This window comes from Lucilia sericata, unplaced genomic scaffold, assembly GCF_015586225.1.
Source record: "Lucilia sericata isolate MDLA Ls3-8-SP2 unplaced genomic scaffold, ASM1558622v1 Contig000060F_arrow, whole genome shotgun sequence".
Taxonomy (NCBI): Eukaryota; Metazoa; Arthropoda; class Insecta; order Diptera; family Calliphoridae; genus Lucilia; species Lucilia sericata.
In genome coordinates, this window is record NW_023994095.1 from 249958 (window position 1) to 276298 (window position 26341).

Sequence of the window (26341 nt, forward strand, 5' to 3'; positions counted from 1 at the left end):
TGCCATAAATGGAAGCTGGGTCATTTTAAAAATTTGTGTGGAAATGGGACACCGAATCGAAATTCTGACGGAAAGGGGCAATAATGCAGACAATATGCTAAATTATTACATGACGTTTCTAGTACTACTTTTCGTAAAAATATTTTAGGCAAAAACAATTTTATGGCCATTTTATTAGAACATTGACCAACATGAATACACTTTTGCTCGCCACTGTACATACATAATTATTAGGAAACCTCATTATATTAAAAATAAAAGCTAAAAAAAGTTCGGGTGTTGACACTATGGTGAAACACATAACATGAGTAATTACATATGCATACAAATTATTACAAATATTTCAATTACAGTTGTAAATTATTTTAAACACTTAAACAAGATTATTTCAAGATTTTTAGAAGTAAGCGTGTTACGTGGTGTTAACCTTTCACCATTAATATGTAAGTATGCGTGCAAGGATATAAATATTCATGGAAATAAAATAATAAAAACAATATTACGATTGATCAACTTACTCATCCTGTATTTGTACTTGTAGATAGGTTCACATTTATCCCCCTCCAGTTTGATTGAATTGCTGATTGGCTCCGTCGGGACAAAACGAAGTTTATTTGCATGTAAAATGTCTTTTGGTTTTAATTAAATTATCATATATTTTTATATACAAATGTATACGAATTTGTATTTTTTTTTAATTTTTGTTATTTGTTTATACTAAGGAACTGAAATGACTACTTGTTCACACTTGTTCAAACAAATAAAAAGAGGAATTGAAATGTGTTTGTATTGAAACCAAGATAATTAGTGCATCCAAATGTTTGTATGTTTTTCTTTGTGTTGCACAGTGATATAAAAATGCAAAAAGAGGGAAATAATTGTAGGTCTGTTCATTTACTTTCCCAGTAAATACTTGTAACGAGAGAGTAAAATCAAAATTTATAAAATTACTCTCAAAATTAGTAAAAAATAAATAAACGCTTTACTTGTAAAAACTTGCATGAAAACAAAAATGTAATTTTTCAACCGTCGATATTTTTAAAAATTTTGGTTTTAAACTAGAATTAAGGCTTCCAAAATAGTTAAATCTGCATTTTACGTAATATAGAAATAATTTACTTCGCAAACATTTTTATTTTAAAACAAACACAAAATTGTTGGCTGGCTAAAAGGTAAACAAAAGACAGCTGTTGAATTTTCTATAGGATAATTATTACTAGTACAAAATAGAACTTGTAATAATTGGCAGCGAGAGAAAATGTTTACGCTCTTGTGCCTCGTTTCTGTATTTTTCTCGAACCGAGAAAAGAAAATGATAGTTTTCTAGTTTTTAACAGGGTTATTTAATCTATTTTCAAAATGTACGCAATGAAATATTTAAATTTCTTGTGTTCGCCCCGTTTTCCGACAACTTTTCTCGATGCAAAAAATACAGAAATTAAATTTATACAATGCTTTTGATAACAATAAGTAAATTTGAAAATTTGTCTTTTCAAATTTACAATAGCCTTTTCAAACAAAAAGGCATTTAGATATCAAAAGTATTTTTTAATGTATTATATTCTTATATAGCCACTATCCGTAAAAGGAATGCTCTTAAGTCAAATATGGACAGAGCTCTTTTGAATTAACAAAATATTAATTTTTAAAAACAAAATATTTTTGTCCAATTTTTTAACCTTAAACATATGGGAAATTCTTTTTTTGTTTTAGATTTTAAGAAATCAACTTTATGCATTAAATATTCCTTTCGTTTAATATTTTGAAAATTAAGTGATGACGAATATTTATTCACAAGACTTGAAAGAATACGTCCATAAAATGTTGTGGTCGAGAGTAGATCCATGTTGGAGATAATAAACACTTTAAGTCAAAATTTCTCAAAAAACTGATTGAAACCAAGTAGTTTTTTTACAACTTTTGGATATTGTGAGGGCGGCTTACAAATGAGAAAGTCAATTTTGCTAATGAAGGCAGTATACACTTGACGAATGACTATAGTCTACGTATATTAAATTGTTGTGCGAATTATAAGCAAAGAATTACGTGGTTGCAAAGTTTTGAAAGCAAATTTATACAATTTTACAAAATTTGCAGTTTTTTGGATATAATATTTGCGGCTCTTCGGTTATGTAAAATTTAATGAGAAGAAGTAGACAATGTAATTACGCGCCGTTTGATGTATATCTCCAAAATGTATTCAAGAAAATATCACATTGGGAGAAGCTTAAATATTGGAAAAATAAACGTGAAAGTTTCGAGAAAAGGGCTTTTTCGCGAAGCACACTAACAACGTAACTTCAATATACCTAAAATATCGCGTGATCGAAAAACTTTTAAATTTTACATGTTGAAATCATAAATCATAAATTTGTTATTTTTTACTTTAGCGAATTTTTGTATTATAAACAAATTTTAAATTCTGAATTTTATCAGTAATCAATCTTTATATAGAAAGAATTGGTTTGCATCAAAAAAATTTAATCAAGGCCTTTCGTGGACTGAATAAGCGGGGTTTCTTTCACAACAAAAATCGATGAAGCACACCTAAGCCGCTAGTTTAAATTAGGGACATTACACATCAACCGGTAGCTGACAATGATGCTTATACGAAAATCGATAAGCCGTTTGAAAAAAGTACGGGTTTTCATTAGATAAGTATGAAAAAGTTCATTCATGTAGATATATAATTTCTTTACAAAATTTAAACTAATTGGACTGGTTTTCATTTTAACGGTTTTTTGGATTAATAATTCATTTAAATTTAGAAATGAAAAAAGCAGATAGATATTTCATCAAAATTTTCGTGGCGTTTCTTGAGTTACAAGGTAATTCGACGAAGCACACTTAACATTAATCGGTAGCTGACAATAGGTCTGTTCGCGTACTTTCCAGTAAAAAATATCCAGTAACTTTATGATAGAGAGTAATTTTTAATTTACTCTCAATCAAAAAAATAAGATAATAGACAACGTTGATGTGCTATTAAAAAACTTCATCATTTTTTGAACCCCAAAATCTAAATTAAAAAGAGAATTTCCCATATGTACATGGTAGTAGGGTTATAGACCAATTGTCGTAATTGTCCAATTGTCGTAATTGTCCAATTGTCGTAAAATTTAGAAGATAGATTTCGGTTTGTATAACACTTAATTGTTTAGACATGGACATGGTTTAATCGTCTTAGAATTTAATAATGACACAGAATATGTATACTTTTATGGGTCTATGATCAATATTTCGTATGACAAATAGTGAATATAAAAATAGGCTAGAGGTAAGCTTAACAACTAAAAAACTTTTCAAATGTAATTCAAGTATTATTTATTATTATTTTCATGCAATTTTTAAATCCAATTCTAACTATTTTTATATTTTTTTAATTCACCTGAAAATTAAACATTCATATGTATATTATTTTTAACGGAATTCCAATTCGATCGTACACAGAAAAAACTAGAGCTCTAAAATTGGAAACAATTTTATTTGTATTCAATGAAAAAGTTGTTGTTTAAAAATTTTGTTAAGTTAATAAAATAACTATTCAAAAATTGACTTTGGAAAAATAGCAACCGATAAATTATTTTAATAAAATAACAAAAGTTAACAAATTAAAATTTTTGTTTGCTCATGGAATGAAACTTATATTTTAGGAAAGGGCTATAGCCGGGGGTTAATTAAAATTTTTTTCTTATACGTAAAAATTTTGAGATAAGGTGGTTTTAATTTCAGTAGTGCTGGAAAAATATTTGAAAATGAGAATTGATGTTTAGGTGCTTGCACCTGTTTTGAGAATCTAACAATCAACTCAGAAATAAGGCAATATACATTGAAATTATCCCACTTTTAACCAGATTTCATTTTTTTGGCCCAATTTTTAGTAATTTTTTTGATACATTTTTTAAATTAAAACAAATAATAAATTTCGAATATTTTATTGACATTTTATTCCTTAAATAGAAACTTACGGATCTGAATTTATCCCTCATTGTTCATTTATTACATTCTCTTACAGTGTCTCACATAAGTATTCGAATTTGGTTGTACTTTGAAAAGAAACATAATTTAATAATATTTTTTGTGTGTGAAATGAATAATTAAATTTGTTATATTGTCTAGAGAGTCCTAAGGTATAATATCAAACTCTTTAAAATTTGGAAAAATTACATTTATATATAATTTTATTGGTACAATCTTTGAAAAAATAAAAAAATCCTATTATTTACCTATTATTTTATCGATTCCGTTATCCGATTGGACTAAAATTGAACATCATTTAGTTTCAGACACTAATGAACAAAATCAATTTCTTGGAAAACAAAAATAAAAAAAAAACAAAATTTGGAAACAGTGAAGAAATAGCTATCTAAACTCCTTTAGATAATTTTTTCTAGTACCAATAGAAGAAAAGCTACACTCATTTGAATAAAATTCTGTATGACCAAAATGTCCAACTTTGACCCCCTCTAAGTACGGCAGTTCTTGACCGATAGAGCTGAAAATTTGTGTCTGGCCTACTATCCAAATCGGAAGACATTGTAAATGTTGGGTCACTTGTCAAGAAATTGCCCATATATCTAAAATATTAAAACATATATTAATATACTTAGAAAGTTTAGTCGGGCGTGGCCTACCATATGATATCCTACACCAGTTATGAATATTACATGTGATTTATTTCCATTTAAACTCCGTATCGCGAGAGAAATGAATGATATTTCTTTCTCTCTCACGCAAAATCAAAAGTCGGAAACTTGTTTTGTTTGTAATTAATACGTAGTTTCTGAAACGAAAGTTTCTACATATGTGTAGACATTAAGAAAATGTTCAAAAGAGAATTAAAAAAAGTTTCTCATCAAAAGTTTTCCAGTGTGGACCAGGCAAAACTAAACAACTTCATAACTAGGGTTTCGTTCCCGGGAAGCGCCGGGAAAAAAATTCACGGGAAATGTAGTGATTTTTATCTTCCCGATTCCGGGGAATTTTAGTCGGGAATCCCGGGAATTAAAATCTAGTAAAAATGCAACCATGTTTATTGTAACACATTTTATACAACAAAAATGGACAGGTATTCCTTCAAAAAGATGCCCGCGGGACACTTCAATGCAGACATACGCATATGTATGTATTTAAAAAGAAAATAATAAAGTATTTTATTTGCTTTATTTAAATAATGCTTGGCTACGTTTCGTCAGCTCTACTACCGTTATTTCTAAAATATCGCTACCGAATTAATTTTTCCTATATTTAAAATACCCTTTTATCTCACTACCATTACCGCTAAAATAACGTTACCGAAATAATCCAAATGCCGTTACCCTTATCTTTTCACTGCTTCAAAACTATTGCCAACCCTGATTTTATATATACAATTTTCTAAGTTACAAAAATTCAATAAAACATCGCATAAACGCTTTTTTAATTATTTTTTTATTTTATAGGGAATTCCCGGGTTCCCGGGAATGTGAATATTTTTTCCCTGATTCCCAGGAATCAAAAAACGTTGGAAATTTGGAAACCCTATTTATAACCAAAGAATAAATAAGAAATGAAACGGCGTCAAAAAGTACCTAAGTCTACTGTCAATCGGTACCTAACTCTAAGAATGCATTAGTAGTATTCTCAAGCCAACAAAGTGGCAAAAAATCGTATTTTAAAATATAACAAGTTAGAGTGCTAAATTCGGCTGAGCCGAATCTTAAATACCCTCCACCAGCTACTTTTATATTAAGACTTTTCTAATTGGTCAAATATTTGTAGAAATAAGTTATCTCATGTCTTAAATTGAAAAATCCCAAGATTTAAACAGCTTAAATCTATTACAATTCCAAGATTTATTGAACATTACAAACGCAATTTTCTTTATATTTTTATAGCGCTTAGCGATATTTAGTAATTTGCATGTATGCATGTGTGTGAAAATTAAAGGATTTTCAAAATACATATATATAATCTAAAGTGCTTTCAGGGGCAGGACCTAGATATGACCAATTATAGTCCGATCGTAAAAAATTCTTTAAGCTAAATTTCTGTACATAAAAGCTATATTTCAGTAAAATTTTATATCTATATCGTAATTTAGTAATAAGTAATGTGTGTTTAAGTGATTTTCGGAAGGGAACCTTGTATGGGACCGACCGCACCCATGTTATGTGCCGATCGTGAGAAATCTTGAAATAGAATTTTTGTAGACAAAACTAATATTTGTGGCAAATTTTGTATCAATAGCTTTATTTGGTAATGAGTAATGTGCGTTTAAGAGATTTTCGTAAAAGGATCTTGAGTTATGCGCGTTTAAGTGATTTTCGGGAGGGGACCTTGTATGGGAGCTATGACCAATTTTGAACCGGACGGAAAAAATTTTCACGGTAATATTTCTATGTATATGGGCAATACTTATACCAAATTTTATATGGATATCTTAATTTAGTAATGAGTTATGCGCGTTTAAGTGATTTTCGGGAGGGGACCTTGTATGGGAGCTATGTACAATTATGGACCGATCCAGAAAATTTTTCTCTGAAAGAATTCTATTGACATAAGATTTTAAGTTGTAAAATTTTGTGAAGATATCGACATTGTGATGGAAGTTATTAACGAAAAACCCATTTTCCGGGAATATGTACTTTTGTATGGGAGGTATATGAAATTGTGGACCGATTCTGGCAATTTTCTGCACGGATCAAGATCTTGTGTAGAAACGAATGTATGGTGATTTTCATGGAATTATCTTGCATAGTTTTGGAGAAAATTACATTAGAATGTGAAAAAAATGCTTATTTTTTTCGAGATTGTTTTAAATTTTGATTCATAACTTTTCCCGATGTGAACCGATATTGTTCATTTTCAATACCAAACTGTACCGGATAATAATGAATATTTTGGGTGAATTTGGTTAAATTATATTGCTTCGTTTTAACATGAGCGTGTTTTACACAGACAGACAGATAGACGGACGGACGGACATAGCTAAATCGATTCAGAATTTCATAAGGACCCAGAATATATATACTTTGTTGGGTCTCAGATGAATATTTCTTGGTGTTACACACGGAATGACAATGTTATATATACCCTCTATCACCACTGATGGTGGTGGAGGGTATAAAAAAAATGTTACATTTAAATTTATACTTTGCAAGGTTTCTTAAAATATTTTGCACATATTTTATCTATAAACATTTTATAAACACGTCTGTTTGCCTTTTAATCTGTAACATTGAAAAAATAAATTATATACATATTAAAATCTTTTGTTTCATTTATCATACGAAAATTTACAACATTCTCTTTTTCAATTTTAATTTCATCCAACAAAAATTTTGTGCAAAATATACTAAAACGTAATGTGTGTGTTAAGTGATAAAAAAATACTTTAAAGTGCTATAATTAAAAAATTTTCGCGAAAAAGTTTTGAAGTTTTGAGATAGAATAACATTTTTACAAATGTGTTGGATTTACACAGAACTCGTCTATGAGAAGAGCGTAATATTTTTGTTCTAAAAAAATTAAAGAGTTTCACTTCTAGATATTGTTCATAACTACCTTTTTGTAATGACTTACTGAAGTCCATCTTTGTAAGCGAGCGTGCTATGTACATTCCTTTAATAAGTAAGTAGTGAAATGTGTTTTTATTAAAATTGTATACCCTACACCACTATAGTGGAGAGGGTATTATGCGTTTGTGCTTATGTTTGTAACACTCAAAAATATTGGTCCTTCACCACCCTTTTTGAGTCCATTTAATTATGTCCATCTGTCTGTCCGTCCGTTTGTGTATCCATGTAAACCTTGTGCGCACTCTACAGGTCGGAATTTTCAAGATAATTTGGCACATACTTTTCTTTTGACCCAAGGACGAAGCCTATTCAAATCGGTCAATTATTTCGTATAACTTCCATACAACCGTATTCCCCGAATAGGCTTTTGAGCTCATAATTATCTTAAATGTTCTTGTATCACTCCAAAAATCGGCAAAAATTAGTTTTATATAGATTTTAATGTTATTGCTGATTATATGATATCCGTCATACTAAGTTCTCTTCAGAAAATGACTTGATGGTCAAAATTCACTTATAAACCCTAATATCAGATGATATTCTGCATAAATAACTGATGTAGGCGTAAAACTCTCTACCAAAATTTATAAGGAAAGGACTATATTAACCCCCACCCCGCCTATAACCCCACTTTTAGAAAATACCTTTTTTGTCAACAAATTGTTAAAATATTTCTGAATTAAGGTACAAATGAAATGAAATACTTTATTATTAAAAAATAATCAAAATTTGTAACAAAATCACTGATGTAGGGTATCATATGGTCGGCCACGCCCGACTATAAATTCTTACTTGTTAACTCATTACTTTTCAATGTAAGTTTTCACTGGGTATAAAGAAAAAGTGTTTAGTAAACATATTGTTGCTCCAATATAAAACAAAATTTTATTTTATGTACTTCTGGGACTGTCAAAACAATTAAAGCAAATTCTGCAATTTTAGTAAGTAATTAAGTACTTATTCCCAGCAGACTCGTCTTGCCACTAAAATTGTTTTACTAAAAAGAAGATTCTTATGTTGCACTTTTTATTTATACATACATATAAAAATTTATTGTAGCGTGCTAGCGTAGTAAGTAGAGTTTGGGGTTCGGGAAATTCCGTCCGGGAATTCTCGGGAAAAGTGTGTCGGGATTTCCCGGGAAATTTTTTTAATCATTCCCGGGAAAACGGGAAATTTCAAGTTAAAGTATTTTTAACATGTGTGGAAAACTAGCGATTTTATAATTTTTTAACGATTTTTTTTAAAGTTTAATGTTTAAACTTTTTCATTTACCTTTAAAATAACAACAATATATGACTATTGTAGAATGTGCTATCTTACTACTAGAGTTTGGGAATTTCCGGACTTTTTAATTTCCCGGGAAACGGGAATGAAAAAATTAATTTCCCGGGAATCGCGGGAATTTATGTAAAACTTATTTTTTAACTATAATAACAACATTTTTTAACAAAACTGGCTACTTTTTTATAAATTTAACGATAACTAAAATATTCTGTCTTTTAAGAACAAGTGAAACCATTTTTTTAAATATTCATGCAATATTTGTAAAATATTTTTGGTTGAAACAAATGTAAAAGCTCCATGTTTTGGGGACTTTATAAGTGCCAAATATGGCCCAATTTTTCATATTTTATATTATATTTTCTGGGTGCTTAAAATTGTTTTCCAGGAGACCACGTTAAGACGTGGACCAATATTGCTCATTATCAATAACATAAATTGTTTATCAATAAAGAATATTTTATAAAATTTAATCTTCCTAGCCCTTAATCCTGGGCTAAGAATATATGAATGTACATATGTAAATACTTTACGGCCGACATCGGCAGAGCGTAAAATTTTCTTGCCTCACTAACACCACTTTTTTGCATTCTTTGCACTGAAAGAAAAGTTTGTAACATTTTTTAGTGTTGTATAGTGTACTACTTTACAGTGTACTCTATATAAAATGACAAAGAAACGTTAAATTTTTGATTTTGTATGAATATATGTTAGAAAAAAATGAAAAAATGCCATCGGCAACGCATTTATTTGCAATTATATATTTCTGGAAATAACATAGTAGCGGTATTACATTTGTTTGGGAGTTTATGCCGATAATTAAACTTTTTTAAAATTTCCATTATTTATCACATTCCCTCAGAAAAAATAAAATTCGCCAAACGGAAAATTCGCTTTACGGGGTCTAGTTAAAGTATGTATAAGAACATGGAATATTTATGTATTAGAGCAGACACACGCGAAGAGCAACCTTAAGAGCTCTTTGATTTTCCCTTATTTACACGTACGTACGCCATTCTCTTAATTTTGAAGTTTTTTGATTGAGATACACACAGAGAAATATCTGATGTTAAACATGAATATAAGTTCCTGTTTGGCGAATTTTATTTTTTCTGAGTGAATGTGATAAATAATGGAAATTTTAAAAAAGTTTAATTATTTAGCCCTGATAATATTTTCACTTAATTGACATAAAGACCATCCATATGGATGCAAAACATCTTGGAGGATATTTTTATACACTTAACAATCTATTATTTTTTAAATTTCATAAAATCGTCCATTATTTATTTAGTTTTAACTTCACGGAGTAAATATTAAGGTTCACCTTATATCTTAAATCGCAAATAAATGCGTTGCCGATGGCAATGCACAATAATAATAGTTCATGCTTCATTTTTTTTAAACATATTTTCATATAAAATCAAAAATTTAACGTTTTTTTGTCATTTTATATAGAGTACACTATACAACACTAAAACATGTTACAAACTTTTCTTTCAGTGCAAAGAATGCAAAACAAACACTAAAGTGGTGTTAGTGAGGCAAGAAAATTTTACGCTCTCCCGATGTCGGTATTAGAGCATTTTCACTGACTGCTAACTAGCAATTGTACATTCTAAGATTAATTTAATTTTTTATTTTTTCCATATAAAAAAATAACCTCTTCTGATGACGGCAATTTGATTTTGATTTCTTAATAGTATGCATGTATTTAATTGTCATATATACATATCTTTACTCAATAAAACACATTATTATTGTAAAAAATTTTGTCTTAAACAAAAAAATCGCCAAAAAATTACACTTTTTTAATTCATATGAAAAAGCGTGATCACGGTAAATGTTTTAAAGAACAGTGATTTACAAATCACGTTTGATAAGAATGACGTTTTTTAGAAATCACTGGATCGCTCATCTTCAGCACGTATGTTTACATATTTAGAAATTTTTGATTTATTTAACTAATGACAAATCTGCCCCATCCCTTTGGCGTTTTTAGATATACCATGGATGTGGTGGTATCGACGTTTTTGGTCATTGTGGAAATGCGTGCATATGTATGCATGTACATATTTATGTATGTATGTAGTATGTACTATATTTGTATATTACGATGAAAGACTGAAATAAATGTTTACAGTTTTTAGAAATATCTTCCATATTAATGGGATAAAATATTATTTTATTAATGGTGAAAAGAGTTTTTTTATTGAATAAATATATAAAAAAAAAAATGGATAAATTTTCAAAACCTTTTTTTTATTGGAATAAAACTTAAAAACTTTTTTGAATCTCAAAAAACTTGCAAAAAAGGAAAAACTTGACATATGGTAACACTGTGTACACTAAACATATTTTTGTTTACAGCTATTACATTTTCAGTGTTGCATAACGCTTTTCTTGCATAGCGATTTAGATCCACAAAGAGTTCCACCATCAAGAAAGTTTGAACGATTAAAAATAATATATAATTATTTCGATCGCGACTTTGATAACTGGATTTTATGTATAAATACGAATCAAATTGATTTTATGTAATAATTATAATTTAAACATTGTATCCGTGCTACACAATTTTGGTATTATGAAAGGGTCCGACAATATATCACTGGACGTACGTGTAGTTATTTATTTTTAAGTTAATTTCACACAATTTGAATTATATACCCACACTCATACATAATGTATGTATGTATATGTATGAACATATTTACTTTTACTCACACTTGTGGGTTAATGAACACTTTTTCTCCGCACAAGTTTGAAATTAATTTCACTTTTATTTTCTATTAAACTTTATTTTGTAAATTAACTAAGTTCGAACCCCTATCGAATTCTTCGTATTGTGTGAACTTGATTGTTGACCGCAACACAAATGTTCATTTTCACAAAATGTTCGTTTTTATTACTTCCTTAAAAACGTTAAGCATAATTCACGGCTACAACAATTGTGTCAGACAGGAAAAACAACGTCCTTTGTCCTAGCATGGCACAATAAAACTAAAAAAACCCTGTACGAATGCCATCAAAAGTCACAAGTTGTCGGCCATCACGGCAAGAGCAAGAATGTCATAATAAATGGGTTGGGCCGTGCCGACCTATGTATATGATTATATACATACATATATTTGGGTAATATGTATCTATCTGTCTTCATGTTTGTTTGTGTCTGTATTTATTTACCCAATAAACATTTTTTAATTATTCTAAACTTTGTCTGATTCACTTTTGCAATACTTAAATGTCTATATATAGATAGATGGATAGATGGATAGATGGATAGATAGATAGATAGATAGATAGATAGATAGATAGATAGATAGATAGATAGATAGATAGATAGATAGATAGATAGATAGATAGATAGATAGATAGATAGATAGATAGATAGATAGATAGATAGATAGATAGATAGATAGATAGATAGATAGATAGATAGATAGATAGATAGAAATATTGTGTATATTTTGAAATTGTGTGAAAAACTATCTAAATATAATAGGATGTTTATAACATAAGATCGAAATTAAAAAAAATAAAACTAACCAAAATTAAGATTTCTTTTTTATCATAAATGCGAAACATTAAGAAAATATTCTAACCGAAACCAAAAAAGTGTTATGTGGGTATTTTTATATTATTGTTTTATTCCTTTATACATACATATCCTTCGATATTATTATACGCTTTAATAACCAAGTTTTTATATGTATTGTACTTATGTACAAATATGTATGTATAGTACCCAGCGAACACAAATCTAAATATTCAAATTGAACACAAAGATAGTATACATTGATATACCATAGAGAACTTTGAAAATGTCCCCACTTTAAAATATTTTGCTTTCACACTTTCTAAAACAGTCAAACCAGTAAAATACTTAATTCGCTATTATATGTAGGTTTTAATTTACATAAACCCTAAACTGAAAGTTTATGTACATATATTTCACTATTAAATAGTATTAATCTTTAAATTATTAAACCATATTCTCTAGAAATATGCACCATTGATTTCATTTTTATACCCTCCATCACCATTAGCGTTGCCAAACCGAACATCCCGATTCCCGAAAATTCCGAAAACCGGGATTTTTAAAAATGATATCCCTAGGAATTTCGGGATTTTTGAATCCCGATATGTGTTCTCATTTAATTCGGGCTCTACATGCTCAATTTCATGTTTTTAGGTTCAATATTATAGAGAATTCAAAAAGTACCTTATGAAGAACGGAAAAGTACCAAAAAGTCCCCTTTTATGTGTTCTCACTTAATCCGGGCCCTACATGCTCAATTTAATGTTTTTTGGTTCAATATTATAGAAAACTCCAAAGGTACATCTGTATATTCAGTTTCATGTTTCTAGCCAATGACAACACACTGCTTCATTGCCTTGTTTTTATAAACAAGCAAGTACAATAACAAAATTTACCGTATAATTATGTGTGTTGTTGTTTGTTTATAATTTCTGTCTCAGCAACACAAAAAAATAAATTTTTGTTGAAATTTTCAACTGTTGTCAAAGATTTTTGCTCATATCGAATTTGCTGATTTTAAATAGGAAACTTCTTGAAAGCATGTCTGACAGAATTGTTGGAAATTTGGATCCCGAAGATATCTGAAGTCTTCAGAAAATTGATTTCAGCAAACATACAGACAGACGGACATAGTTTAATCGACTCCGCTACATATAAGGGCTCGGAATATATATACTTTATAGGGTAGCAAAATTATATTATAGAAATTACAAACGGAATGACAAACTAATGTATACCATTTTCACGAAGGTGAAGGGAATAAAAAGCGTAACTTTAAATTTGGAGATACATATTTGTAATATGTTGTTTATTCTTTATATTTATTCGATTGTCTTCGCGGACTACGATGTTTCTACGGACCATTAGAGTTCCGCGGGGCATCATGAAATAACTACCCAAAACAAAAATTAAATAACTCCTCAAATTTGGGGACTTATTTCATTCTGAAATAACCCGACATTATGAAATAATTCGACATTTGGAGATTAAAAAAATAACAAATTATAGCAGAATATTGTTTATTCTTTATATTTATTCGATTGTCTTCACGGGCTAGGATGTTTCTAAGGACCATTAGAGTTCCGCGGGGCATCATGAAATAACTCCCCAAAACAAAAATTAAATAACTCCTCAAATTTGGGGACTTATTTCATTCTGAAATAACCCGACATTATGAAATAATTCGACATTTGGAGATTAAAAAAATAACAAATTATATTATAAAAAGTAGGTCGCGCGTTCTTTCTAGTGGGACTCGGCAGTTTAATATATTTAAATTTAATCGCTTAATAAAGATTAATAAAATAGCCGTCCTACGGCCGGATGCAAAGATTTACAACTCTATAACATATACCGGCGGATAGAGAGGCAGATAAAAAAAACCACCACTACACACACACTATTGGCATTTTTTCAATGAAATTGCACTGAAAAAAATATTTGGTTATTTTTAATTTTGAAGATTAAATTGCATTACTGTAAAATGCGAATATTTATAAACAAAATGTAATCAATGTACTTAAGAATGATAATTTCTTCACATAGAAACAACATTTCTAATTAAAATGTACAAAAAAAGTATGAAACAAGATGAACTTATTTACTTTCATTTTTATGCATTCTAGAAAATTATTTAGGGTGTACATTGTTTTTGTAAATTATGCTCTTGCTTTTGCAAGTTGTTTTTGTTTTTTCAAGTTGTGTTTGCAATTTCTTTAACAAAGCGACATCAACCAGCTTTGTTGAATGCTGCCAAGCAACTAAATAAAATATTTGTATTTTTGATGCTCTTGTTTAGAGGTTCGTATGCGATCGTGTTGTGTACATGTAATTTGCCGAAAATCTTCGTTGTCAGAACAATACTAGCGCCACTGTTGCCAATTTAGCTATTTTCTCGTCAAATCTAGCGATTTTTAATCCCATTTTGCGGGGAAAAATATGATTTAGCTATTAGCGGGAAATCTAGCGATTTTTCTTTAGATTTTAAGGCATTTTTATTCATTATACCCTACACCACTTTAGTGGGGAGGGTATATTGGATTTGTGCTGATGTTTGTAACATACAAAAATATTCGTCCTAGACCCACCTTAAAGTATACCAATCGGCTTAGAATCGTTTTCTGAGTCGATTAAGCTATGTCCGTCCGTCCGTCTGGCTGACATGGACAGCCAGCCAGTCCATGTAAATCTTGTGCGCAAGCTACAGGTCGCAATTTTCAAGATAATTGGATGAAATTTGGCACGCACGTTTTATTTGACCCAAGGACGAAGCCTATTGAAAATGGTTAAACTCGGTTCATTATTTCACCTAGCCCCCATAGAACAGAACCCCCCGAAAAGGGCTTCTGAGCTCATAATTATGTTAAATATACAGATATATCGATAAAATACGGCACAACTAAGTTTTATAGAAGTCTTGATGACCCTGCCAAATTTCATAAAGATCGGGCCTCATTTGACCCTAGCTCCCATACAAAGTCCCCTTCAGAAAATTACTTGAATGTCCCAAATTAACTTATAAACACAAATATCGCGATGAAATTCACCACAATAAAATATTATGTAAATATAAATATATTCACAAAATTTTATCGGGCTTGGTCCATATTTGCCCCTAGCCCCCTCGGTAAATTAGGTTAGAATATAATTTCTAATTGTATTGTAATGGAAAAATAAAAATTACTTTTATGCCGAAAATAAAGGATCGATCCATAAAGGCCAGCATTTCGAAATTCAATTTATCTTTACAACATTTCTAAAGCAATCTGTATAGGGTCGCATATCGAAATTAACCTCAACTTGACATTTTTCCTAACCCAAAGTGAAAATATTTAACATAAAAAAAGATTCTCTTATGTGTTTGTTATAAGATGTGTTTGTATCACTATCCCATTCCTACGTATGTATGTATATAGATTTTAGCGATAAATCGCTGACTTTTTAGAATAATATAAAAAATCTGAAAAATTTAGCTAGTTTTTTTAGCTATTTCTTTTCAGAATCATATAATAAATATTATTTTGACGATTTATCGCTAAATTTTTCAAAATGTCTTGAATTTAGCTATTTTCTAGCTATTTTTCAGTCGACTTTAGCGATATTTTTGGGAAAAAAGTTGGCAACAGTGACTAGCGCCGACGTCTGCTCTATAATATGTCCAACACCGGCTTCGCTTAGTGAGGATTTTCTAAATAGCCGGCCTAAGGCCGAACGCTCTTGATACACTGAGAGTGTATTCTTAGCGAAGCCGCTGTCCAATATACTTCAGAGGAGAGGAGGATTTATTTCATATTTGAATTTTGAGGAATTATTTCATAATGAAATAACTCCCTATTTTAAATGTGAAACAATAACCCAAAAAGTGAAAAGAGAAATTTAGATTAAAATTTCTTTCTTTGTAGAAAACACCTACATATCGCACACCCAGTACAAAAGTGACTTATCTGAAAATGTGTATTATGTTGTTAAAAACAGTTACACCTGGTCCACACTAGGAAACTTTTGTTGAGAAACTTTTTCTTAATTCTCTTTTGAAGTTTCCTTAATGTCAACACATAGAAACTTTTGTTTCAGAAACTACGTATTAATTGCATTGATTTGTTGTTGTACGAATGAGAAGAATAACAAAACAAAACAAGTTTCCGAGTACGAGAAACTCCGTACCGCGAGAGAGATGAATGATACTCTTTCTCTCTCACGCAAAATCAAAAGTTTCCCAAAAAAAGTTTCCTAGTGTGGACCGGCAATTACATATGTCTTTTTCAATGTCTCAATTGGTATAAAGTAGCATTTCATAAAAATGACTTATTTTTAGTTGTGTCTGAAAATATAATGGTAGTAAATATCTACTGCTAAATAGTCTTAACTCGAATTGCGACACTTTTAATAAAATTAATCTTTGTTAGAGTTTATATTGATTAGACTTGTGTCAGTTTAGCTAATGAAGATAAGTATGATGATGAATATAATTAAAATTCTAAAGATTTCTGTATACAAAAGTAATATTTGTGGAAAATTTTGTATAGAAATTTTCCACAAATATTATATTTGTGCAAAAATTTGTATGGATACCATTATTTAATATTGTGTAATGTGCGCTTAAGTGATTTTTGGGAGGGGACCTTGTATGGCAGCTACGGCCAATTATGGACCGATTCAGAAAATGTTTCATCTATATGAATTCAATTGACATAAAACTTTTACTTGTAAAAGTTTGTATAGATATTGTCATTCCACCGGAAGTTATTAACAAATAATGCATTTTCCGGGAATAAGGACATTTGTATGGGAAGTGTATGAAATTGTGGACCGATTCCGCCTATCTTTAACAGGAATCAATACCAAACTGCCTAGGACAATAGTGAATCTTTTGGCCGAATTTCATTAATTTATTTAGCATCGTTTTTACTTGAGCGTGTTTTACACAGACAGACGGACGGACGGATATAGCTAAATCGACTCAGAATTTGATAAGGACCCGGAATATATATTCTTTGTTAGGTCTTAGATGAATATTTTTTGGTATTACACACGGAATGACAAACTTATATATACCCTCTATCACCACTAATGGTGGTGGAGAGTATAAAAAGGCTTAATTTATCCTTAACAAGTGTGTGCGTTATATTCGGCTGTGCCGAATCTCATATACCCACCATCAAACCGTATACCTTAAAAGGAATGCTCCCCTATAAACATCAGGGTGATATTAATCATCAAATCAACTGAAGAGGACCTTATATGAGAGATAGGGTAAATAATTTGCCGTTTTTCATAAAAAATTTTTAGACCAATTTTGGTTCAAATAAAACATCTTTACATCAAATGTCACTTCTCGACACTTTCCGCATGAAATTAGGTAGGAAGATTTACGTTCCTATAAATGTTTCTTATATAAAATTTCATAACTGTTCACGTATTTTTAAGTCAGCAAAAATCGTTAAAGTAATTTTCTTATGGACCGATCCTCAATACATTTGGTAGAGAGGTTTTAACTCGTATAAAAAATATGTGTGTCGAATTTCTTCGCTTTTCTATATTCTGTATTTTTAAGCCAGTAATGATCGTTTAAGTAATTTTTTGAAGGTCACCTTATATGGGGAGTAGGGTCAATTTTTGACCGATCCACATAAAGTTTGATAGGGAGATTTTATATTCATTGAAACTTATGTGTGTCGAATTTCATCATTATACTCGTATTTTTAAGCCAGTAATGAGCGTTAAAGTCATATTCTGAAGGGGACCTTATATATAATATACCCCCATCTTTTTTGATGGTGGGTATAAAAAGGCTTAAAAGGCAACACTGGTAAACACATACAGATAAGTGAAACAGCAATTTTCATGTTACTTTGCTATTGTGTTATACCAATAGTGTTAACGCAAAAATACGCTTTACAGATTGATTACAATGGGAACCACAACCGCTGTCGACAATGAGTTTTCATACATTTTGTATGGAGATCAAAATATCGTCTTGTGGTTGGCGATATTGTGGTTGAGATAGATTCTATTCTACTCAGAGTTGTCAACTTTAAAATTAAAAAAAGCACCAAATTGTAGGAAAAAAACGCTTATTTCTCGTCAAAAAGTACTAAGATATAAATATTTTTCAGTTTTTAGAAAAAAAATTGTTTTTGTATGTACTATTAAAAATTCTAATTTGTTCTTAATTCAGCCATAAACGAAAAATGGTAAAATTTGGTTGAAAGACTTCTTTCGTATAACACTTATTTTTTTCATCGCTGTACTCGTATTTTTAATTTAGTCATAAGAGTAAAAGTAATTTTCTGAAGCGGACTTGCGGATAGGTCAATTGTGAACCGATAAAATCGTAAAATTTTGTTTTTTACAGAACTTGTTTCTATGGAATTTCATCGCTATTTTCGTATTTTTAAATAAGCATTACTCGTATTTTAAATAAGTAAAACCTTTCCTGAAGAGAACCTTATACAGGGACTAGTGTTTATAAAAACCCCTTTTGGAAAACCCGGTTTTTCGGTTAACTGAAAATTTACCATTTCTAGAAAACCGGTTTGTCTGTTAACCGAGCATAAAAAACCGGTTAACCGATTTTATCTTTAAAATATTATAATATTTAGTTGAAAAATGTAATTTTGCGAAATATTATTAATTACTTAATAAGATATTTGCGCTTTTTAGTATAGATATACAGATCTGAAGATATTATTGATTCGTTATTTATATGAAAGTTGCCATAGGAGGGATAAATTGAACTTTGAATATATAATTCATCTATATCAATAAAAAATTTTATGTCCATGACTATCGAGTATAAATAGTGTTCAGGCTCGCGACGATTCATCGGGAACGGAAGTAGACGACGACTGTCTCGACATAGACATTGAGCCGCTGCTTTAATTGTGACCTCCCTCCGCTGGCTACGCCTGTGGTTGTTCAAATTACTGTGAATGACGCTTAGGAATATTGACAGGTGTCATGGCGCTTAGGTTGACTGACTTCCTGTCATTACAGTTTGTGAAAAACCCCAAAGCATAAATTCTCGGACAGCGACAACACCATTATGTTTTGATAAATAAAGTCCGTTTTGAGAACGTTTGAAAAACTTCTCTATTTTTATTATACTCACGCAGTAAACAAGTAAGTGCATCCTGTATAAATAACAAATTTCTTCATATAATGGTTGGAATTTGTTTAAATAGTTAATTTTTAAATGGTTTAAATGACAACTTTTTACTAATTTCCTGATTGTCTGAAATTTTAAATCTCCATTTTATATACATAATATATGTTTAGCATTTCTTAACATTTGTTTAACAATCTTAGTTTTGTTTTCATATGGACAAACGGAAAATAATGTTTAGAATTATCTGTCCAAAATTTTTAAAAATCACAGTAAAAAATCAAAGAAAACACACAATTTGTACTAAAAAATTGATTTTTTTGAAACCGGTTAACCGAGAGTTAAAAACCGGATAACCCGGTCAACCGAAAACCAATGTTTTTAAAAACCGAAATATGCAATAAAAACCGGTTATTCGGTTAACCGGTTTATAAAGACTAACAGGGACTATGATCAGTTATAGATCAATCATCATCAAATTCGAATGAAGTATGTATTATGTTCCTTAAAGCCTTTTTACGTCGATTTTCATCGCTGTTCTCATACATTCTGAAGGTGGCTTTATATATGAAGGGTAGTTTCAATTGTGGACCGATCCTAGTAAAATTTGGTAGACCGATTCTGTTTTATATACATCCTGTTTATATCGAATTTCTTCACTGTGCTTATTTTAAGCCAGTAATGAGCGTTAAATTAACTTTCTGAAGGGTATATATGGGGGGTAGGAGATTTTGGGTCATATGAAACTTATTTATGTCGAATTTCGTCGCTATTTTCGTACTTTTAAAACAGTTAAGTCTGTTTAAGCTGTATTTTGGGGGGCCACTTGTATGGTGGCTATTTGGAAACTTCAATTTTCAATACCAAACACATTGCAGCAATAGGGCCAGGCTAGATCGTCTTAGAATTCAATAAGGACCCAGAATATATACATATACTTTTGTAACCAATATTTCGATGTGTTACAAACGGAATGACAAAATCAATATATATATACAAAATCAAAATATTATGATGGGTATAAAAACTAACAAATATGTTTAAACCAATAAATTAAAATAAATATATTCGTAAAGAGATCAAAATTCGAAAATTTATATCGAGAAGTGTCTTGAAAGCCCTTAAAATATTTTGTTCAATAATACCGTCGATCTGTGCCATTTTTGAAATAACCTCTTAAATCAATCAACAATTAAATAAAATTCTTTTTACAGGAAACTAATATGGGTTAAAATATTAAATTATTTATGAACGTACCGGGAACAACGATAATACTAAAATATTGTGTTTAGATTATTTTATGTTTATCATTTAACTGTATCAAGAATAACGATATTTTAAGTAAGTTGTCTAATAATTACTTTGTTCAAGGACTCTTTTAAAGAGTTCTGAGTGCACCAAAATTGTTCTATGGAAAGAACAATTCACAAAACTAGTTCCAGAGTCCTGAAAATATTTCTATTATTTCACCTAGCCCCCATGCAATTATGCTTCCCATATAGGAATTGACTTGAACGTCCTTAATTCCCTAATTTGTATGTTAGTTATCGGACTGTTAGTTAACAGACTTTATTTACTTTACCTAAATAATAGAAATAGGAACAGAAAAACACTTTCATTTAAAACACATAGAACCTACAATTTCAAAATAATAGAACAGACAATATATTTCACAATTTCAAGAAAATTAAAAAAAAAAATAAATTAAAACTATTTCAAAAAAATACTTTATAATTTCCTAAAAAAATATAAAGTTACAGTTAAATTTAGTGCAACCAAAGTTTATGAAAAAGCACTGGCACTAACTCGATATTTTTAAAAGCACTAAAAACAGTACTAAAAGCATTAAGTTGACAACGATGATTGTACTTTTATTCCGCTCTCTAGCGATCTTCTCATTGTTCTATTATTTTTATGTTATAGCGTTGTCATATTTTGCTAAAAATCATGCAAAATTGCAAAAACTGGGTTGTTATAATGCGCATTTTTCATGTTTTATTATTAATGGAAGATATTAAATGAAATGAAATAAATATAAATTAAAATGAGAAAACATATTATATCTGTTGCCGTATTTTATTCTGAATAATTTATTCATATATATTATTATTTCTTAAAAAATAATAATAATTTTAAATAAAAGATCATTTTGCATTGATTTTTTGTGGTCAGTCGACAGTCGCTTAATTTTAATTCGTCGCTTGCACTTTTTATGTGGTTTGTCGACAGCGGTTCCAATTGTAATTACATACATTTTTTTTTAATACGGATGGAATTTCATTTGATGTTTTATACGATATATATATATATATATATATATATATATATATATATATATATATATATAGAACTTTATGTTCTATATCGATGCGATAATACAACCTCCTTCAATGAACGCCCAAATTAGACCGATTCTATAAACACATAGACAGCAGCAGGCGGCACAGCAACATGACTGCTGTTAGCAGTAATGTTTGTTGAAATCAATTTTCTGAAGACCCATAACTTCAACAATTTCGTCAGACATGCTTTCCTATTTTAAATTAGCAAAATCAGCAACGGAGATATGAGCAAAAAAACCAAGACGACCTCTGAAAATTTTGTAAAAAATTAGAATTTTTTGCAGAAGACTCAAGAAAACAACATGAAGCTTTATATGGTATATCTTACAAGAACAACATACAACTTAATTTGCTTATTTATAAAAAGAAATAACGTTACGTATGAGGCGTAATGTTGTTATCGCCAAAATCAGGGATGGAAAATTGTGTGGGAAATGTTGTTGGCAGCAATGTTCTTTTGACGCCCCAAAAAAATAAAAATTAGTCCATGGAGGCAGCAACAGCTAATGCAATACTGCTGTCAAAATTTATTCTTATAAGAACCTGTGTATTTTATTTTTAACAAATCTTCACCTTTTGTTATCTGCTCTGCCTGCCTGTTCGTCTATATAAACCTCTCAATTAAATTACATCAATTTGATAAAATATTGAAAATACTCCTCCTTTACCCAGCGGTTAATATGAATTCATTATTTCGCCTGCACTCAAATAACCGAAACTACCAATTTGGCCTTTTTAGCTCATAATTATCAAATATACTAGTATCTCGCAAAAAACGGCAAATTTCAGAAAATCAGATCTTCGTCAATAAATTGCATAAAAAATAATGTATTAGTAATTTGGTTCCTAATTTTTAGAACCTTTTAATATATCATCTCTAAATTTAACATTACAAAGCAATATATTTATATATCACATTAAACTAAGGAAAATAATTTCCGGGAATTTCCGCACAATTTCCATGAAAAACACTATTGGGTAGTTGTTTTATTTCTATTCAGCTATCACAGCGTAAAGATCGTGTGCGACTACTCTTACACATGAATAAGTGTTGCTATTTGCAATAATATTTTTTTTAAATGTACATATTTCAATTAATTAAAAAATGAGTTGAAATTATATTGGCGCCAAAACAAAAATTTGGAGTAACGGTATCTTAGAATCAATTAAACTTTAATCTTAGTTGGGAACATTGACACTTTATATTTCCTTTATAGAAATGGGACCACCCTAATGTACATAGGGTGTACATTAGGGATATAACTAATTTGGCGAAATTTTTGGCATATCACCACGTGATTGCCAATGTTGTATAAGTAATGAAAATAATTTTTTTAGGTTATTTGGAATCAAAAACATCACGCACCAACCCCAATCTTAATATAAACCAATTATTTTTCAAGTTTTTCTTTTTATTATTTTAAAATTTAAATATTTATATAGGGTAATTTTTTCCAAAAAATTATACTTTTGTCATATCGCGACTCATTACTGCCTATATCTCTGAACTTTTTGATTTTTACGCAAATATACAATTTGACATCCCTTAATCAAAAAGTCCCCAGGAAAAAGTAATAAGTTAAAAAGCTAATAAAACCTCTTTTCACTACTTCTTCAATAGCATTTTAAGTCATTATTTTAACACGGTGGTGTCATTGGAGGCAAGTATTTCCACGCTCGCTTACAAATAGGGAGTTAAAGAAGTACTTGCAATTTCTTTTACAAAGAAGTTGTTTAGTAAGTTGTTTTATTTTTTAATAAAAAAAAGCTAGAACACGAACCAGGGACATCGGTTTGTTAGTCAATTGTTCTACTCACTGCACTACTGCTATTTTATTGCGCGTCAAATAATGGTTTTCACATACAAATTTTCTTTTTTGTAAAACACAATTCTTAAAACGTGAATAAAATTAAATTAAATAAAACAAATGTCAATAGTTATATCCCTAGTGTATGTATGTATGTATGTATGTATGTATGTATGTATGTATGTATGTATGTATGTATGTATGTATGTATGTATGTATGTATGTATGTATGTATGTATGTATGTATGTATGTATGTATGGATGTATGTATGTATGGATGTATGGATGTATGTATGTATGTATATATGTATGTATGTATGGAGAAACAATAAGGAGCCGACCCCACTGAAAATTTAAGCTTGGTTCATTCTAAGAAACCATTTCTCAAATTGTTTGTCCAATGAAATCATAAAGAGTTATATATACTTATGTTCATATATAAATTAAAAAGTTATGAAATTACGCGTATAATGATTTATTGAAATATTGACGTCAGGGCAAAAATTATAAGAACTGGTATCTCAGTAACTTCCATTTTTGGGAACATTGGCCATCACGTTGTGGTATGCCAAAATTTGTTATATCCCTAATGTACATATGTATATCCATCCAAAACAAATCTATTATTTATGCACATGTCTAATTTATATTTAAATATATTAAGTCAATTAAACAACATATCAGACAGATTTTGTCATTATTTTTGCATCTTACAATTAAATTCGACGTCACAAAATTAAATTTCTAATAAATAAACAAGTATAAAGAGAATGAAATAAATAAATTAAAACGAAAGCAAAAAATAATAATTGTATTAGTTGTGATGCTGTTGCCAAAAAAGAAATTCCTCAATAACAAGATTTCTATTTTTTATTTGTTTGTCATTTTCATTCATTTAAAGCGATCTTCGAGCGCGTTCAAGTTTAATGTCATTCGATGTATGTATGTAAATGTCTACATATGTATGTATGTATGTACAATGTACATACATAAATCGAATGTAAATGGGAATGTCTGAACGTGTGAGTGGGTATTTATTTTATTTTGTAAAAAGTGGCAAAATTTTAAAATAAAATTTCGTAGTTCCTTTTTAAATTTATTTAATCATCACTTCAAATTAATTATGAAATTGCACCAATATGTCTTTTAACATATTTTGAGTAGTTCCTATTTTGTACCAGATCTTCATACCTACATACATATGTGGGTAGTCGTAATCATAATCGTAGCTTTTTTAATATATATTTTTGTATTACATAACAGAATCTTCTTTTAATGATAACATATGATTATTAATTTAGTTAACATTTATTATTTACAACTATTTTTTCTAAATATATTTTCAATAATCACTTTTTCAGAAATGTAAGGATTCTATTTAAGGCATTAACTTAATTTCACAAATAAATGTATTTCATTACACGCAATTCTACAAAGCGTCGTGTATATTTATTATTTATTTCACTTTTTAACTTTTTACATAGAATATCTACTAGATATATTATATAGACGTATATATAGTATTTAAAATTGATACACTTTTAGATTTTAGTTCTATGAACAGACACGTATTTAGATCACGAAACAATCCGTTATGACAAAAAGTTTGATGAGAACTAAAAGGGGTTTTTGAATAAAACGGAAATGTACTATTGGCGAAATTCTGTAACGGACACATTTACATGTATACAGTGATAATAAAATATAAATTTAAAGGTACAGAAAAATATATGTAATTACAGTGTCTCACATAAGTTTCTTATTTTTAAATTCGATTATAGTATTATTTAAATAAATTCAAAATTATTGAAATTTGTTACCCATAATGTTTAAGAGGCAGTTATTTAACAATGATAAAACGTGTAAAAATGTTAGCTCTCTTAGATAGGACCGTTTACGTTTTAGGTGACGATATGTAGTTGTAAAGAGTTTAAGTGTTGCCAGAAGTTCCTTTAAGTTCATCGACTAAAAAGTAGATACAAATTTTTAAAAAAGAAAAATAAAGAATTTAATATCTATAAAAACTAATTTTACATTTGTATAATAATTAATTTATGTTATTTCTTGGATTTTTGAACTCATGACATTTCTATGTTTTTCTCTCTGAGAACATAGACCTTCAATTTGGTCGCAAAGTTCTGTTCACAATTAGTGTATATTAGCACTTATGACTTACAACTTGATTATGAATTGAACGAGTGAATTTTTTATTCTTAAAAAAATTGAATATTTCAAATAGTTGTGTTCTACACTGTATGTATCTGAATACATATGAACGTGTAAATGTTGACAAACCTTGCCAACCCAATTGCATTATTTGTATGTGTGATGTTGGACGTATTCATCAAGATTTGTAAATTGGCTCAAACTGTGGGAACATTTTTGTTTTCTTGGTCATTGACAACGTAATATGTATGTACATAGTACATACATACATACATACATATGCATCAGTTAATGTAAATAACAATGTTTTTTTATATAGTATATCTTTTGATGTCGTGTAGATATATTGTACTATTTCGTCAATCTTTTCATAAACAAACGTACAGATGTACCTAAGGATGAACCCAAACAATTATTGTTAATATTATCAACTAAAATTAAAGGTATTTCTAACCATTTTCATAGTTAAGTAATGTTGTATAGGGCATCGCATGTCAAGGCTTCGGAAACCAGCGTAAACGTTATCCGTTTGGACA

At 29.5% G+C, this 26341-nt stretch overlaps 1 protein-coding gene across 8 annotated transcripts in view; it reads right to left on the minus strand.

Annotated features, from left to right (window-relative positions):
• LOC119616163 (synaptic vesicle glycoprotein 2B-like) overlaps positions 1-25258 on the minus strand; it is a 98593-nt gene extending 73335 nt beyond the window's left edge. Inside the window, exons 1-2 of one of the 8 annotated variants that reach the window (XM_037972439.1) lie at positions 24839-25258; positions 519-747 (exon numbers count right to left, since the gene is read on the minus strand). In XM_037972439.1, the coding sequence (XP_037828367.1) occupies positions 519-522 (4 nt within the window). In that variant the 5' untranslated portion in view covers positions 523-747; positions 24839-25258. Of the gene's footprint in view, positions 1-518; positions 748-24830 lie in introns of all 8 variants that reach the window. The other 7 variants (XM_037972437.1, XM_037972438.1, XM_037972435.1 and 4 more) reach the window with 7 other exon arrangements.
• Between the last annotated feature and the right edge of the window lie 1083 nt (positions 25259-26341).